We start from the raw sequence: 18,264 nt of genomic DNA on the forward strand, positions 1-18,264 counted from the left end.
CAATAAGAAAAAAAGGAGAAAGTAAACACCTTCACAAGAAAACATGCTTCCTAATATGAGAAAGCCAGTAAGAGTTAAGAAGGCATTCACTGTTTCCACCTGTTACTTCACTTTTTACAGATTGCCTGTTATGAATTAAATTTTCTCAATCTACTTCCTTACCTAAATGTTTTCATATTCACAAATGTCTTTTATTCTTGTCTCTAGTGAGTGAGGTGTCCTGCAGACTTTTCAAAAGTAAGCCCTTCCCACCAACTCCAAAAATCGTTACAAAAAATATAGTTTCCTCTCCTCTTCTTTTGACCAAACTCTTCATAAAGAACCATCTATGCCAAGTGCCTTCTATTACCTTATCATTCTCATCCCTTAAATTCTAGGTCTGCTTCTAGTCTACTCAAATTTACTTTTCCGGAACATTCAAATATCAAATTCAGTGATATTCTTTCAAATCATTCTTCCCAATCTCTCCAAGATTCAACAATTATCCTGTTCATCCTTGATTTTTCACTTCTTTATTAATTCTTGGTCTAATAGTCTCTTGATTGTCATCCTAAATGCTAGAGCAGTATTAATCTTTCTGTAAGTTTTATATATTGTTTGATCATATTCATCCCTTGAGTACACTTCTTTCAAGGGTTCTCAATGCCTCCCAAATAAAATATAATCACTTCAGTATGGAATCCCAAGACAATGCTCTCGAGTACTTCATTCTCTGGTCAATCTGCACTATTTACAATTTCTTATAAAACAGCTAGCCCTACCTTATCTTTCTATCACTTGCAAAGGCATTTCCTCTCTCCCTAAAATACCCTTATCCAGCCCAGTACTTACTCCTGACCTCTTTCTTACCCATTCTTTAAAGACAACTCGTATCAATTCCTTCATTTTGCTTTCTCTCATTTCTCTAATTGGAACTAGAATCACTTCATTCTAAATTCATACAAAGTTATTTTTTTCACTCATAGAATACTTTTATATCATGTGTCCTTCCACATATTATATGAGTGAAACAAGTAACTTTTATATGAATTCAAAGTGAAGTGATACTTTTTCCCCGTCACTGTATCCTTCATGTTATTTAATACCTTGCTATAGATGAATATTTAATGAATCCATGAACGAAAAGATTTCTCTCACCAACTGAGATCTGTGGAATTTTTCCTTGTCCCCTTTACAGCCACAGTTTTCCAGAATATAAATACCATCAACTCCTAATCTTGGAAACAACAAATATCAAAATTCTCTCAAGGTGGGGCACCTGGATGGCTCAGTTGGATGAGCGTCAGACTCTTGATTTCAGCTCAGGTTGTAGTCTCAGGGTTGTGGGATGGAGACCCTTGATGGGCTCACATTCAAGCGTGGAGTCTGCTTGGGATTCTCTCTCTCTCTCTCTCCCCCTGCCCCTCCTGCTCACTCTCAAATAAATAAACAAATCTTTTTTAAAAAGAAAATTCTAAGTTGATAGCAATTCTAAAAAAGGGAGTTTAATGTTAACAATAAACCATTACTTCTAAAAATTCATAAATATGCAATGAAGACTAAATTGGTATAATCACAAAAAGCAAAAATAAAAGCCTTTCAACTTTACTGAGGTTTGTAAAGCCATAAAATTCTCTACAGAGACCACAAGTAAGTAAGTAAATATATTAACAAATTCATACTTGGAACCTTGGATGAAGTATCGAAATATTCGATTCAGGTAAGTATCTTAAGAACAAAATTAATAATAAAAAACAGGGAGGTAATCAAAATGAAAAAAGAAGTGGATTTTTTTTTTTAAGATTTTATTTATTCGAGAAAGAGCAAGAAACAGTGAGCACGCATGAGTCAGGGGAGCAAGAGGGAGAGGGGAAGAAGACTCCTTATTGAGCAGGAAGCCTGATATGGGGCTTAATCCCAGGACCCGGAGATCATGACCTGAGCTGAAGGAAGACACTTAAATGACTGGAGACCCAGGTGCCCCAAAGAGGTTTTATATGTAAGCAAAATCCAAATATATCAAGGAAAAAAGACAGAAATGAATTTAAAAACAAAACATAAAGTTTAAAAGGCCTAAGTATAATAACTAAATTGAAAACACAGTAAAATTACACAAGTTATATGGATTGCCAAAACAATTTCATTTGAATGAAAATATAAGTTTAATATTATATTACATTTATGCCTAGCATATGTTTAAAAAGTAAAACAGAAAATATCCAGTCATTAGAATACATGTTACTTTGAAATGAAATAGGCACAACAACCTATTTATTTTCTTAGTCACGAGAATGGATAAGAATAGTAATAGTATTAAACAGAAACTGAAAAATGTAAAATAGTAAAAAAATCAGTGAAGAGAGTCTCATAATGAGCATCAAAGAATTAGATTCCCAAGACAAACTACTCTGTAATTAAATACTCAAGAGAGCACAGTATGCAGAAGAGAGTTAACATAACATGCCTGAGACTGCTAATCTTAGAAAGGCCTGCTCGCAAGGTTGACCCTTGGCTGGCATCTGAGAAACTTGTTCTTTGGGAATGTTCCCACAATTCGCTGATAGGAGTGGCTCACTGTACCTAAACGTTTTGTGTCAACGATATTGTTTATGCTGAATACCTGTTTTCCTTCTGGGAGCCTGGAATTTTGGTAGATGCTAGACAGAAGGTGCCTATGTAACCAACATTCAATAGAAACCCTGGGCACCAAGTCTCTAATCAGCTTCCTGGTAGACAACATTTCACATGAGTTGTCAGTTCACTGCTCAAAAAATTGAGTGTATCCTGTGTGACTCCACTTGAAGAGTACTCTTAGAAGCTTGTGTCTAGAGACTTCCTCCCATTTGCCTCCTCTCTCAACTGATTTCACTTTGTATCCTCCGCTACAGTAAATCATAGCCATGAGTACATCTATATGCTGAGTCCTGTTAAGTCCTTTAGCAAATCACCAAACCTGGGGGTAGTCTCAGGGTCCTCTGATGGACACAAGTAAAATGCATTCTTTACATTTAAACCAAACCGAGGCACCAGCATTCACTAGATAGATTTTTTAAGTTTTATATAATCTGTCATTCATTTCCTATCTTAGAATGACATGAAATGCAGCAGACATATGGAGAGAAAATTTTTAAATACTTTAAGGAAATTAGACCATTTTGAATATCAATGTTCTTCCCTTACACTCCCTTACTTACTAAAAAAGAAGTATTTAAAGCACACATTTCCCTAAATCCTGTAATTCTTCAAATCAGACCTATATATTTTTTAAAGGATCCTGATAAATAACCGTAACAGAAAGAAGAGCTGTCATAATATGGACCCTCAAAAAGTATGAACGTGTAAGGTTGATAGGGGATCCTCCCCCAAGACACAGATACACACACACAGTGGACCCCATACAAACACACATACACACAGAACCACAGATATGAAAATGCAAAGAGAGATTGAGATACAAAGGAAGGTACACAAAAGCAGCCAGAGAAAATGAGACTCTCACTCAAAAAAACAAAACAAAATAAAACAAAACACATAGAAACAGATAAAAAACAAATTATGTGGGGCAGCCCGGTGGCTCAGCGGTTTAGTGCTGCCTTCAGCCCAGGGCCTGATCCTGGAGACTCGGGATAGAGTCCCAAGTCAGGCTCCCTGCATGGAGCCTGCTTCTCCCTCTGCCTACGTCTCTGCCTCTCCCTCGCTGTATGTGTCTCTCTTTAAATAAATAAAATCTTAAAAAAAAAAAAATTATGTGTTAATAGCTAATCATATAAAAAAACTTTTTAAAAAATCACAAATTTACTGGCATTAATTTCCATCACTAACCTTAGTATACTTTTAGTGTTAAAAATAGAAAAAATAAAAAATAAATTTAAAAAATAGAAAAAATAGGACAGCGTGGGTGGCTCAGCAGTTTAGCGCCGGCTTCAGCCCAGGGCCTGAGCCTGGAGACCTGGATCAAGTCCCACGTCGGGCTCCCTGCAGAGCCTGCTTCTCCCTCTGCCTGTGTCTGTGCCTCTCTCTCTCTCTCTCTCTCTCTCTCTGTTTCTCATGAATAAATAATCATTAAAAAAAAAAGAAAGAAAAAAGAAAGGCTGCCCAGAAAAATTGGTTCTAATTTCACATCTAATATGGGAATTAATATTTATATATAACTTCATTACCATACATAGAAAAAAGTAGTAATTAGCTTAGCTATTTTCAACCTCTGGTCTTTATAGAGAATGACTTTGTTCGCACAGCATTATTTTCACTCTTCCTGACATGAATTACCTACCTATGACCTTTGGTAAACTACCAATAATCTTGGATACTGGCTTTTTTTAATCTCCATTCCCCCCTGCTCACCAGAAAGCTTCTCTGATATACTATAATAAAACTTACTCTCAAAAACACTATAATCATTAATATCTCTGTTCTTACAACTTTTCACAACATAGAAATGGCTGGAACATATAATTATGCTCTGTATAAGTAGTTGGCAGACATTAATATAAAAGGATGAACTAAATAAGCTTATGTGTCGGGGGATCCCTGGGTGGCTCAGTGGTTTAGTGTCTGCCTTCAGCTCAGAGCATGATCCTGGAGTCCCGGGATCGATTCCCACATCAGGTTCCCCGCAGGGAGCCTGCTTCTCCCTCTGCCTCTCTTCTCTCTCTCTCTCTCTCTCTGTCTCTCATGAATAAATAAACAAAAATCTTAAAAAAAAAAAAAAAGCTTATGTGTCAAATATATTTGTTCCTTTAAACTATTTCTCATAAAGCACATTATCCTATTTTATGGATTTCTGCATTAATAAAAACTTTCTAGCATGTATATAATTATGTACACATTTCTAGTCATATTCAATCTGATGCAGTTTTTGATGAAAACCTGAAGGAAGTGAGGCTGGTGTGGAGTTAACAGAATCTATTTTAGATGTGCAAGTGCTGTCATCAAACAATCAATGCTTGAGTGTGCCATTGCTTGCAACATTAGCATTATCACAAGGAGAAAATTATAAGGACAAAATAAAGGCTGAAAGCCATGAAGCAAAAAAGGGCACACAGTAATAAGTAACAGTACACGGCCTCCACCAAAGTGATTCTGTTGTTGCTACACGAAACCAATAACAAAGAGGGCCTTTCCCTGATGATAGATTAGCAGAGCAAACTGTTTTTATTGGATAATGACAACAGCTAACACTTACTTGGTGCTTATGATAGGACAGGCATTATTTCCCAAAGGAATCATGTTTTATTCATTTAATTATCTATATCTTACCCAGGGAGGAGATAATTTTGTTGCTGTTTTGCAATCACAAGATTTAATCTTTCATACACGTTTACAAAAAAGATTCATATCCACTTATTGAATTATATGTGGGCCAAACACCATAGTTAGGACCTCTACCATACTTTACCTCATTTAACCTTCACAACCCTGTAAGGCAGTAATTAAGTTATCATTTACCTCTGTTTTACAGTAAATACATTTTCCCATGGTTATCTCAGAGGTCACTAATTCATTTCCAAAATTATTTTTCCTTTTATCTTCACTAGGTTTTCAGTTTAGCTCACTTCAAAATATCTCCTAGATTTTTCATCTACTTCAAAGTCAAGGTTACTATTGCATATTACTGAAGCATCTCCCATTTTCTAAAATTATTTTAAATTTTGTTTGCATATGTAATCTCTAGATTCACATATTTCACATTAATGGTATGTAAGGAATCCAACATTCAATTGAGCAACAGGAATTTTCATCACTGTACATTCCACTGGATAAGAAAATGACTATCTGACTAAACCAGTAAAAAATGACTATTTGACTAAACCAACAGGGTAAAGTTAAGTAAACACCTCAAGCATGAATCATTAGCTTCTGTACAGCACTAGTGTAGCTAGATTTGATTCCTGCCTCAAAGGCTTACACTCTAATTAAACAACACAAATAAAACACATTGTCAAAAGAAACAGAATAAAAGGACCACGAGCATTTACTAAGTAGCCATCCACTTAAGCTCAGACCTATTTCTTCCAAGGTCAAAAGAACTTTACAAAATATAAAATTCTGACAAGTAGAAAATAGAGCTTAAATAAAGTGTGACAAAAAAAAAAAAATCAGGAAACATGACAAAAAATGAAAATATAGAATCTAATATTCTGTTTGTCTTAAATAATATAAAGTTTATCCAGTTATTTCATTACACATACAGTACAATAGCCTTTTCTTCTTAATGTGGATATAATGGTATATTAACACATAAGTCTAATATCAAATTAATCAAAGTCAGTATGTTCTGACCCGCAAATTCTCAACTAAGTAGGGGCAGCTAATGAATTTGTTAGCTGTCTAGCAACCAGACTGCCACTGATTCTTCTTATCTTGCTATCAGAGTAAATTTAAGACTGTCCTTACTTCAATTTCTACCACACATATTCCTTTAAAAAGTTCAGATTTATTGATAGGATTTGTATTATTACCCAACAACCACCCCCTAAGTATAAATAGCAACTGAAAACAAATGTAACAATAGAGAAAAAAACAGGAAACAAAAAAGAGGACATTCTTTAACCCTGCAACACACACACAAAGTAAAACAGTATACCTCCTAATTCAGGTCAGAGTAAAATGTTCCCTCTCTGATAGTAGACTATACTATGGTGATTATTGTCAAATATTTTTAAGCTCACTTCTTCTACCATCCCTATCTTACTAAAATTGTTTTAGCCTTTTTAGATGATCTAAGTATGGGTAAAAACTAGTAATGCAAACATAGAATTAGATAACCTACTTCAAGGAACCTAATAGTTTAATGAAGCCTAATCTTTTCTACTTTTTCATTACACACAAATGAAATATACTAAAGATGCTACCATACAGATTAGAACCCCTCACTATTACAAAACTTTTCATATTCTATTAAAGTTTATTGTCAGCAAAATTCAGCAACAAACCTTTATTTGAATCACTAAGCTAAAGTACACTGAGCAATCACCGAATATAGGGATGCCTGTGTGACTCCAAGTCGATTGAACGTCTGCCTTGGACTCAGGTCAAGATCCCAGAGTTTTGGGATGGAGCCCCGCCCGCATCAAGCTCAGTGCGCAATGGGAAGCCTGCTTCTCCCTTTCCTGCTCCCCCTGCTGGTGCTTGCTCTGTCCAATAAATAAAACAAACAAAATCACCGAATTATAAACTTACTTTTCAGCAAAATCTTTACTTCTCCGTTTTCTTTCTTGATCTCATTCATTACTTTATGCTTCTTCTTCTCTCTCTCTTTTTCTTTATCTCTCTCTTTAATTTTGTCTTTGATTTTATCTGAAAGACAAAACAAAGGAAATATTTAAAACTCTTGTAATTTTCTCCCAAGAACTATACAGAATCTAGAATATACAGAATCGAGAATATACCATGAAAAATCAGAATGAAAAGCAAACATGCCTTTTATTCTTCCTCTCAGGTCTGGAGAAACAGATTTCCAAATTTCCTGTCATATATTAACATGGAACACATAATATATACATCATAAACTATTAAAATTTATCATTATACATTTCACTCTCAAGATTGTTCTTCTTTAATTCATGTCAACCACAATATTAGACTAACCTCAAGTCACTTAAAATAACTAACTTTAATCAAGATGGTAAACTACAATGGATAAAGTGCTAGCTTTGAAGTTGATCGTATCTGGATTAATACCATAACAATATAAAAATTACTCAATCACAGTTTCCTAACTTATAAAATGGTGGTTATCTTTCTCACAGGTTACAAAAAAAATGTATAAAGTGACTACCCAGAGCCTGGTACAGATAGGATTGGATGTTAGTTCCCTTACCCTTGTACCTTTTAAAAAAGATATGACTGATCTGACTAGGTAGTGATAACAGGATATTAAAACAAAAGATATAAGAACTCTAGGAATCATTGATCTGCATTCTAAAGATTCAAATTTGAGTTTAAGATTATTTGATGTCCTATTCTTATTCAATCAAGCTACTATGTACCCAGCAAAACAGACGATGTAGAAAAGAATTTCAAAATAGTAATGTAGTCTTTGCTCTCAAAAAGCTTACTACTGAGGAGCACCTAGGTGGCTCAGTGATTTAACATCTGCCTTCAGCTCAGGTGGTGATCCCAGGGTCCTGAGATCAGGGCCCCTTCTCCCTCTGCCTATGTCTCTGCCTCTCTCTATGTGTCTCTCATGAATGAGTAAATGAAATCTTAAAAAAAAAAAAAAAAAAGAAAAAGTTTATTATTGATTACAAAGTCATGATTGAAGCACTTTAAAACTGTAAAATATCTTGTAATGTAACAGAGATTATACAGTACATGCACATATTGCAGAATTTCTTAAAATCCTTCCTTACTTTCCTTTCTATAAATACTACCCTAATTCAGGTCCTAATCACCTCCTGATTAGGTTACCGTCTAGATTAGTACTGCCCAGTAGAAATATAAAGTTTACCAGATACATAAATTTGAATTTTCTAGTAGTCAACATTAGAAACAAAAACCAACAGATGAAATTAATTTTAATAATGCATTTTATTTAACCAATAGATCTAAAAATTGTCATTTCAAAATGAAACCAACACTAACAAATTATTGAGACATTTTACATTGTTTTTCACTATAAGACTTCAAAATCCAGTATATTTTACACCTAAAGCACAACTCAATTCAAAGTGTTTAACAGCTGCATGAGGCTAGTGGTTACTACACTGAATAACTCAGGTCTAGACTACTTAAACAGATTAACTCTCAAAAACTAAATCCATGTACTTAATAAACATTTTAAAACACTCATTCATATAATAAAAAATACAAATTCGAATAAGAAACTTTACCTATCAAACTGACAAAGTGCTTTGATTAAAAGTGGTAATACTCAAAGCAGAAGAGAAGATAGTTGATGGTAGAACAAACTCACCAAGTTAACAAATATCCACTGCTGAGTATAGGAAAAGGGTTAGGGATACAGAAGTGAGTAAGTAAGGTCTTCATCTGTTCATAGAAAACTTAAATTCTAGAAATAGATTAAGCTGTTCTCCTGCTTCAGACTAGTTTGCTACTCTTCCTGATGTTCAAAGTCTTTGAAATCCTGTCACAGGCTGTCATCCAGCCATAAAATATTACTCCAAATAGATGGAGCTTACACACATATAAAAGTCAGGCTCCCTGTGAGGAGCTTGCTTCTCTCTCTGCCTGTGTCTCTGCCTCTCATGAATAAATAAATAAAATCTTTAAATAAATAAAAATTATAAAATTATAATATTAATTATTAATATATACACACATACAGAAATAATACTAAAAGATAATAGTGCAAATTATTAAAAGCCATTTTAAAAAATATTTTATTTATTTGACAGAGTGCATAAGCAGGGGAAGCAGCAGGGAGAGGGAGAAGAAGAGGGAGAAGCAGGCTCCCCATGGAGCAAGGAGGCCAATGAGGGGCTCAATCCCCAAACCCTGGGATCATGACATGAGCCAAAGGCAGATGCTCAATCAACTGAGCTACCGAGGCACCCCCAAAACCATTATTTTGTTTAAATTCTACACTTAATGTGGGACTCAAACTCATGACCCCAAAATCAAGAATCACATGCTCTACCAACCGAGTCAGTCAGGCACCTCTAAAAGCCATTATTTTTAGATAGCAAGAAGTTTCAAAGTCTCTACGACAGGACCATATTAGTTTCATAAAGTAGGAAAAAGGGTCCTAGAATATGCCTTCAGGTATAATATTAAGTAAAGATAAACTGAAGATATAAAGTCATTATATGAAAAATATCTAGAAACAAAAACAATAGCATAGCCAAAACAAGAAGAGTGACTGACAACATAATTATAGTTACCTCCCACCCCAAACCCAAAACCTTCTAAGGAAAGCAAACACAAACCATCCTATATATTCATAGCAGAAAAGCATTTTTGTGGGACAACAAAATCTGTTTGCTGTCCCAACCTACACACATCTCAATCTTTCAACCTTTTGCCCTTCCTAGAATTTTTTGCTTATCAGGGCATATCCTTTTTCAAAATCTAACTTTAAATGTCTCCATTAAATGTCTCATAATTGGGATCCCTGTGGTTCAGCGGTTTAGCACCTGCCTTTGGCCCAGGGCATGATCCTGGGGACCTGGGATCGAGTCCCACATTGGGCTCTCTGCATGGGAGCCTGCTTCTCCCTCTGCCTGGGTCTCTGCCTCACTCTCTCTCTCTCTCTCTCTCTCTGTCTCTCATGAGTAAACAAATAAAATATTTTTAAAAATAAATAAATGTTTCATAATCAGATTACAGATAATATAAAGATGTTGTAACACATGTTTACACGTTATAGGTAAACATTAAAGTGGAAAGCCTAAAAGTTGAGAAGACCTAGGTGCAAGTTCTGCAACTTTGATAACAAACTCTCAGATCTCCCATTTCAGCTATAAATGGAGTTTACATAAAGATTAAATAGGAAATAGACAAACGCATACTGTAAAGATATAAGCCTATGAATGCAGATTATCTATGTCTATCCATTATATTGAGCCATAATAAGCATTTTTTGGCTATAACAATATAGAATACCATTGTCTATAGAATCTCAAGTCTGCTGTTATATTATAGTGTATTCACACTCATAAAAGCCACTTCTGTATCTTTTCAGAAGGAAAACGGCTCCCTGGCATCATGTTTCCTATAATATATACTGTTCTTCAAAAAACTGTCATTCTAAAAAAAAAATTGTCCTTTTTAATTTTTATTCATTTCTCTTCATGACCAAGAATTTGTACAGTTTTATCTTTCATGGTCTCATCTGAGACTCCCGTCTGCTCCTCCCTCAGCCCCTCTCTCTGCTTGTGTGTGCTCTCTAATAAATAAAATCTTAAAAAAAAAAAAAAAAAGAATGAAGGAAAGGAGAAGGAATAAATGACTAAGTCATTATAAAACCAAAATAAACTATAAATTACACATATGGAAAAATACACATGTGCTAAAGACAATTACTGTATGTAAAAGATTAAAAAAATTGATTAAAGTAATTTAAAATAAAATAGAAATGGGATTTTCAAACATATACTCAATTTACTAACTTAGCAGTACCTTTCAGATTTCATACACCCAATATATTTCTATTAAGTATTTATGCGCAAGAGCAAAAAATGACTAATAGTGCTGTACACTAAGAGTCTTAAAATCAACAATATCATTTGATTCTTACTGTGGGTCCACTATGGAAAATCAGTTCTTAAATAACAAAATCATTGTTTTTATTTTGTTGTAATAAAATTTACTAGTCTCTACCTGTATCAGTCATTATAATAATACAGAGAAGAAAACACACACACACAAATATTAGATGAGTCACTTCAGTAAGGAGAAAGTCATAAAAAGCATTCTTAGAGAATCCTTTCAAGAAATTTTTTTAATTTTTAATTTTTTTAGAGAAAGAGAGAGAGAGAGAGAGAGAGACCCAGAGTGGAGGGTAAGCAGAGAGAGAGGAGAGGGAAAATCTCAAGCAGGCTCCACATCCAGTGCGGAGCCTGACACGGGGCTAGATCTCATGACCTGAACAGAAATCAAGAGACAGACACTTAATGGATTAGGCCACCCAGGCACCCCTTTAAGAGATTTATAATACAATAACAATCCATTTATCTGGAATCTTAAGAATTAATTCGTAGTTTTAAGTAACAGAAAATTGCCACTATTTTTTAATCATTCTAAAAATTTTCAAAAGTATATTATATATTTCCTTGCTTGCAAAAATCTAAGAAATAGGATTGTCTTTTCATGACAAAAATTTAAACTCATTATTATACTCATATTGATGAACTCAAAAGCAAAAAAAAATGTACCTGTTCAAAACTAAAAAACAGTATTTCAGTATCATTTAATTTTTATTGTCTCAACTATCATTTATCATTCCAAGTATGAGAGGTGACAACTCTAACTTCTGGTGGTCACCAACAGGCTCATTCTCATCTGTTCTGTACTAAGAAATCAGACCAGGTCCATTAATACCCTACTGTATAATATAATAAGCAGGTTCTCTAGCTTTGTTAGAGCAAATTTCACACTGTATTTTTTCTGTTATAAACTTATCTTTCTTCTTATAATGATCCCTGCTCCCACCAGTGTATAGCTTATGTTCCTTAAGGGTAGAGAAGGCTCTACTTCTTCAATAAATGTCTGATTCATGAAACAGGTCCTATGACACAGTAAGAAATTATTGTGTTATTTTTTACAGTACATCGTGACTTTCTTTTTAGGTGCTCTATGTTAGTCTGTATTCATTCTTCCTTCTTTTCCTAGTCATACCACAGCAAGGAAGGAAATTCTTAGTTCCTACAGCCTTCCAAGAGTAGTTCCTCAAATTTATTTCCCTTTTCTAACCGGCCTGGTTGTTTTTGACAAAAAATCCTAAGATTTAATGAAGCTACTCCTTCAAAAATATTAGGCATCCACAATTTTTCTGTGTGTCTCAATAAAAACAATTTTCCTTAAAAAGCCATGGAGTAATTTCTTTTTTATGTAGGTCTCTTTTAATAGGAAGAATACTTACAACATAATATCTAAAAAAAAAAAAAAAAAAAAAAGGAAAGGAAAGAAAAGAAAAGAAAAGAAAAGAAGAAAAGAAGAAAAGAAAAAAAAAGAAAAGGAAAACAAGAAGAAAATAATAGTTCAGGGGTGGCTGGGTGGCTCAAATGGATGAGCATCAGACTCTTGGTTTCGGCTCAGGTCATGGTCTCAGGGTCTTGAGATCAAGCCCTGCCTCAGGCTCCATGTTCAGCAATGAGATTCCTTCTCTCCTTTTCTCTCTGTCCTTGCCCCCCTTTAAAAAAAAACCTGATCGTTCCTTTGATCTCACAATCCCACTGCTAGGATTTAATAAAAAGGAAAGAACAAGCCAGCACAAATATACATATACAGGAGTCCTCATCTTATATTATTTAGAATTATGAAAAACTGTAAATAACTTAAATGTTTAATAATTGGGAACTGATTAAATTTGGGTATATTCATTAATGGGAAAATATGAAGACATTAAAAATCATGTTTGAATAACAGTTAATATCATGAGGCAGGGATAATTATCATGAAATGTTAGAGGAAAATGGCAACTTACCATATATAAATGTAAATTTATAAAATGTTACCACATCTGTCATATACATATGTACACCTGTAAATATATGCTAAACACATACATACATATTTAGGTATATACATCTGCATATACACCCACACAGGAATCTTAAAGGAAATCATTTAAAAAAATAGTTGGACTTTATATAAAAACTAATAGACATAAATATATTTAAAAATTACATAAAAATGAACATGACACAATAAAAATAAATATAATATAAAAAATAACTGGACTTCCCAGTCTTCCCACCCTTGTCCCAGTCAAGTAATCATTCAATCTCAGTCCTTTAGGCAAACATCCAGTTTTTGTTGTTAGGAGAAAATGAACAGGCTTGAAACTCAGGTACTCCAGGCAAGGCAAAGAGTGGAGCTAAAAACAAGCTAACTGTCCTTCCCTAAAATGCTTAAAATAAATTGAATCAGGAAAAAAAAAAAAAAAAAAAAAAACCTTTCAGAATTTAAAAATACAATAGCAATACTGAAAAGCTCAAAAAGTTGGAAGATAAAGTTGAGATAATCTTCCAAAAAAGAGAGTAACAAGACAAAGAAGTGGAAAATAGCAGAAAATATAATGACCTAAAGGATCATTCCTAAGGGATTCAGAGATTCAATATCAAATTAATTAAACTTCAGAAAAAGAAAACAGAATTTTATAGGACAGAAAAATGCCAAAATAAATAAGTGTAAGAATTTTTTTCAGACAAGATAAGTCACCAAAATTAAGATTCCCTCAAGGGATGAGCACAAAGAATGGAATTCACAGTGGTAGCCCCCTCTTACCACACACACACCAGGCACACTATCATGAAATTTCAGTACACTGGAGATGAAGAAAAGATCCTAAAAGCTCGTAAGGAATTAAAACGAAACAAAACAAAATCAGATCACATATAAAAGATCAGGTCATAACATGGAATTCTTCAACATGACAGCAGATGCTAGAAAACAATATAAATCCCGTCAGAATGCTGAATGAAAATAATTTTTAATTTGGAATTCTTTAATCTGCCAAACTATCAATCAAGTATGAGGGAAGACATGATCAGACAAGCAAAAATTCAAAAATTTTTACTATACACACATCCCCTGTTATGATATGCTCAAGTAAATTAATGAGTAAACAAACCACTGCAGAAACTACCTCCAGGAATAAAAAGGAATTGTCAGATTACCTCTTATCACACAACACAAAGAACAGGACAGAAAACGAAGACGCAATAGACATAAACAGATCTTTCTTGACTTACAAGGGGATTTTGTCTCAATAAACCCATTCATTGTAAATTGAAAACTATCATTAAGTCAAAAATGCACTTAATACACCTAACTTACAAATGTGCTCAGAACACTTAAATTTGCCTGCAGTTGGACAAAATCATCCAACACAAAGCCTACTTTATAATAAAGAAGTGTTGAGCACCTCAAGTAATTTATCGAATATTGTACTAAAAGCGAAAAACAGAATGGCTGTATGAGGACAGAATGGTTTTTAACTGTATAGGTTGTTGATCCTTGTGATCCCATGATTGACTGGGATTATGGCTCGATGCTCCACACAGCATCACCAGATATGTGATACCAATATGCTACCACATGTTGCTAATTCAAAAAGTACAGTTCAAAATTTAAAAGTACGATTTCTCCTGAATTGCACTGCTTTCACACTATCATCAAGTCAAAAAATTTTAAGTCATTGCAAGGCAGGGACCATCTGTGTGTAGAGAGGCAATTTTTAACTATTATGAAAATCCAGGGCAGCCCCAGTGGCTCAGCGGTTTAGCACCGCCTTTGGCCCAGGGTGTGATCCTGGAGACCCAGGATCTAGTCCCACATTGGGTTCCCTGCGTGGAGCCTGCCTCTCCCTCTGCCTGTGTCTCTGCCTCTATGTCACTCATAAATAAATAAATTAAAAAGAAAAGAAAATCCAGAATGCTGTACAGAAAAGGATCTCTGACTGTACCGAACAGTATTTGCAAAGTCATAATTAGCACTGATTATCACACTTTAAGTTTTATTATATTACTGGATGGAAAAAAAGCTAGGTTATAAAAAGTGCTAAATCCTATTACTCTCAACAAGAATGCAATATATGTCTACAACTGACCAATCAGAAACTAAAAGGCAGTATGAGCACTTTATTCAGAAATCTGGAATTAAAAGATGAAACTAAAGGAGTTAATAGCTGGGGCCAGGGCAGGAAATGCAGACAGTTAGGGACATAATCTCATTAAAAACCTTTCAGTACTACTTCATTTTTTAAAAAAAGATTTATTTATTTGAGAGAGGGAGAGCACATGCAAACACACACATACACACACACACACATGCACACACACAAGTGGGGGGAAGGGCAGAGGAAGAGAATATTCAAGCACACCCCTTGCAGAGCATGGAGCCCTGGGGGGTCTTGATCCCAGGACCCATGAGATCAATGACCTGAACTGAAACCAAGAGCTGGACATTTAAAACTATCAGAGCCACCCAGGTGCCCCTTGATTTTTTTAAATTAAAAAATTTAAATTAAGTTTTTTAAATTAAATTTTATTTTTAAAATTTACAAAGTCATGGCCTTCCTCTCAAAAACCAATAGCCCCATTCTAATTATGAAAAAAATCAGACAAACCCCAATTGAAGGACATCTTACAAAATGCCTGATCATTACTCCTCAAACCATCAAGGTAATCAAAAGCAAGAAGTCTGTGAAACTGGCATAGCCAAGAAGAGCCTACACAATGACTAAATGTAAAGATACTACAGTATCTTGGGTGGGATCCTTGAACAGAAAAATGACATTGGGTAAAAACTAAGGGAATCTGAATAAAGTATGGACTTCAGTTAATGATAATGTATCAATATTGATTCATTAATTGTGACAAACATACCATACAAATGTAAAATTTCAATAAGAGAAAGTGAGGACAGAATACATGGGCACTCTGTAACTTTTCTTAAATCTAAAACTATTCTAAAATTAAGAGCTTACCAAAATTTATATTTATAAAAATTTATAAAGGTAAAACTGAGTTAATTAAAAGAAAGAAATACAGTGCTTACTTCAGCAGCACAAATACTAAAACTGGAACCACACAGAAAAGATTAGTAGGGCCCCTGAGCAAGGAAGACATGCAAATTCATGAAGCCCTTTCATATTTATGGGACAGATGGTGGCTACACTTGTGGTGAGCATAGCATATGTATAAAGTGTCAAATCACTATTTGGTACACTTGAGGCCAATGTGCCACTGTGTGTCAACCATAGTCAAATAAATAAATAAGAAATACCCAAAGAGTTTGTGTGCATGAGACTAATATGGCATTGTGTCAACTATACATATATACATGACACAGACACACATAGTTTGTGTGCAAGTGTGTATACATTTCACTCAATGTAATGGACAGAGTTCCAAAACACACTCTTAAGTAAAATGAGCAAGTTATAGAAAAACGCATATAGTATATTTAGGTTTTTAAAAATAGGCTATGTATTCTTTTCTGTGTGTACATGTACTTATGTATATAGGTAAATGCATAGGAAAAAGTCTGGAAAGAAGAACACAAAACACCTAACAGGGTTCACTTCTGTAGAAGGAATAAGAGGAACTGTTGGTTTTTATTTCATGTACTTCTAAATTATTTATATTATTAATTATAATTTCTACAACATAAAGGGATTCATATTACTTATGTAATTAAGTTGTTAGACTATATCTCTTTCTTGCAATTAGAACTGATAATTATATTCAGGTTTTTTTTTTTTTTAAAGATTTAGAGTCACTTAAGATTTATCAGAAGAGATAAGAAAAAAACACTTCAAAATAAAACCGTGAATAAATATATAACCTAATACACACACATAATGAAAATAATACTCCTGGGGATTCCAGGGTGGCTCAGCAGTTTAGCCCCTGCCTTTGGAGTCCTGAGATCGAGTCCTGTGTCCTGTGTCAGGCTCCCTGCATGGAGCCTGCTTCTCCATCTGTCTGTGTCTCTGCCTCTCTCTCTGTGTCTCTCATGAATAAATAATATTTTTTAAAAAGGAGAAAATAATCTTCCTTTTTAAAAAAGTCTTCCCTTCATTACAATTGTTAAGTGCACTTCTACTTCACTTTATATACAGTAGCTCAACATCATGCTATAGTTAACAAAAAGAACAAAAGGAGAAAATATGATACAATTATATGTGTATTCTGAATAAGTATGAATATACTTATTCAACATAATAGATTTTAAGGAAAAGACAGAAATCCCATACTATATATACCATGACTCATTAAATGAAATATTTTTGTAAAAAGAAGGATCTTCATATAGGTTCATTAGATTTTTGTTGTTGTTGTTAGTGTCACGGGGGGCCTGGCTGCCTCAGTCAGTAGAGCAACTCTAGATCTCAGGGTCATGAGTTCAAGCCTCACGCTGGGCATAGAGTTTACACTAAAAAAATAAAAAAGTAAAAAATAAAAAAATGAAGAAGTGTCATAAAAATCCACACTACCTATTCTTAAGAAGTATCGGTAGAATTTCCTACTAAAGCTTTCAGCCACAATACATTCTTCTCTCTTCTAAAGATCTATTTATTTGAGATATAGATTTATTTATTTGAGATTTATTTATTTGAGATAGAGCAGGAGCAGGGAGAGGGGCAGAGGGAGCAGGGAGCCTGATGTGGGCTTGGTTCTGGGATCAGGACCTGAGCCAAAACCAGACACTTAACCTACTGAGCCACCCAAGCATCTCGCCACAATACATTCTTGTGGCACAATCCTCAAATAGGCTTCCTGCTATCACAGTTTTGCCTGCTGTGGGTATGCAGCAGGATTCACACGTAATAATGCAGTCTATGAAATCAGTCTGAGCAACAACACTGATATTCCTGATCACCCTCTCCAGATAGTAAGTATACCTATAAATAGATCTGAAAACAAGCAGGACCCAGGAGAAAATGAGAAATAATACAGAATTGAAGCGGGAGGTAGAGGGAAAGTAACATTATAAAAATGGAAAGAAAAAAGATATATTAAAAAGAGGAGTGATGCCTTCTCAGCTCAGCCTTTTTTTAATTGGTTCTCATTGCAAAAGATTAACTAGCCTCTTCCTCAAAACTTCTTCCTACATCTCAGTGGAATTGCACATCCTGACTACTCCAGAATTCAT

The 18,264-nt window shown here is 34.4% G+C and overlaps 1 protein-coding gene and 1 non-coding gene across 2 annotated transcripts in view; one reads left to right on the forward strand and one right to left on the reverse strand.

Annotated features, from left to right (window-relative positions):
• Positions 1–18,264, reverse strand: part of RSBN1L (round spermatid basic protein 1 like) — a 60,206-nt gene that overhangs the window by 22,566 nt on the left and 19,376 nt on the right. Inside the window, exon 2 of the mRNA XM_077863892.1 lies at positions 7,162–7,278. Within this exon, the coding sequence (XP_077720018.1) occupies positions 7,162–7,278 (117 nt within the window). The remainder of the gene's footprint in view (positions 1–7,161; positions 7,279–18,264) is intronic.
• Positions 16,157–16,264, forward strand: LOC144293544 (U6 spliceosomal RNA). The gene has a single exon (XR_013360753.1). It is a non-coding gene; the product is annotated as a U6 spliceosomal RNA (small nuclear RNA).

The sequence above is a fragment of the Canis aureus genome, chromosome 21, assembly GCF_053574225.1.
Source record: "Canis aureus isolate CA01 chromosome 21, VMU_Caureus_v.1.0, whole genome shotgun sequence".
Lineage (NCBI taxonomy): Eukaryota > Metazoa > Chordata > Mammalia > Carnivora > Canidae > Canis > Canis aureus.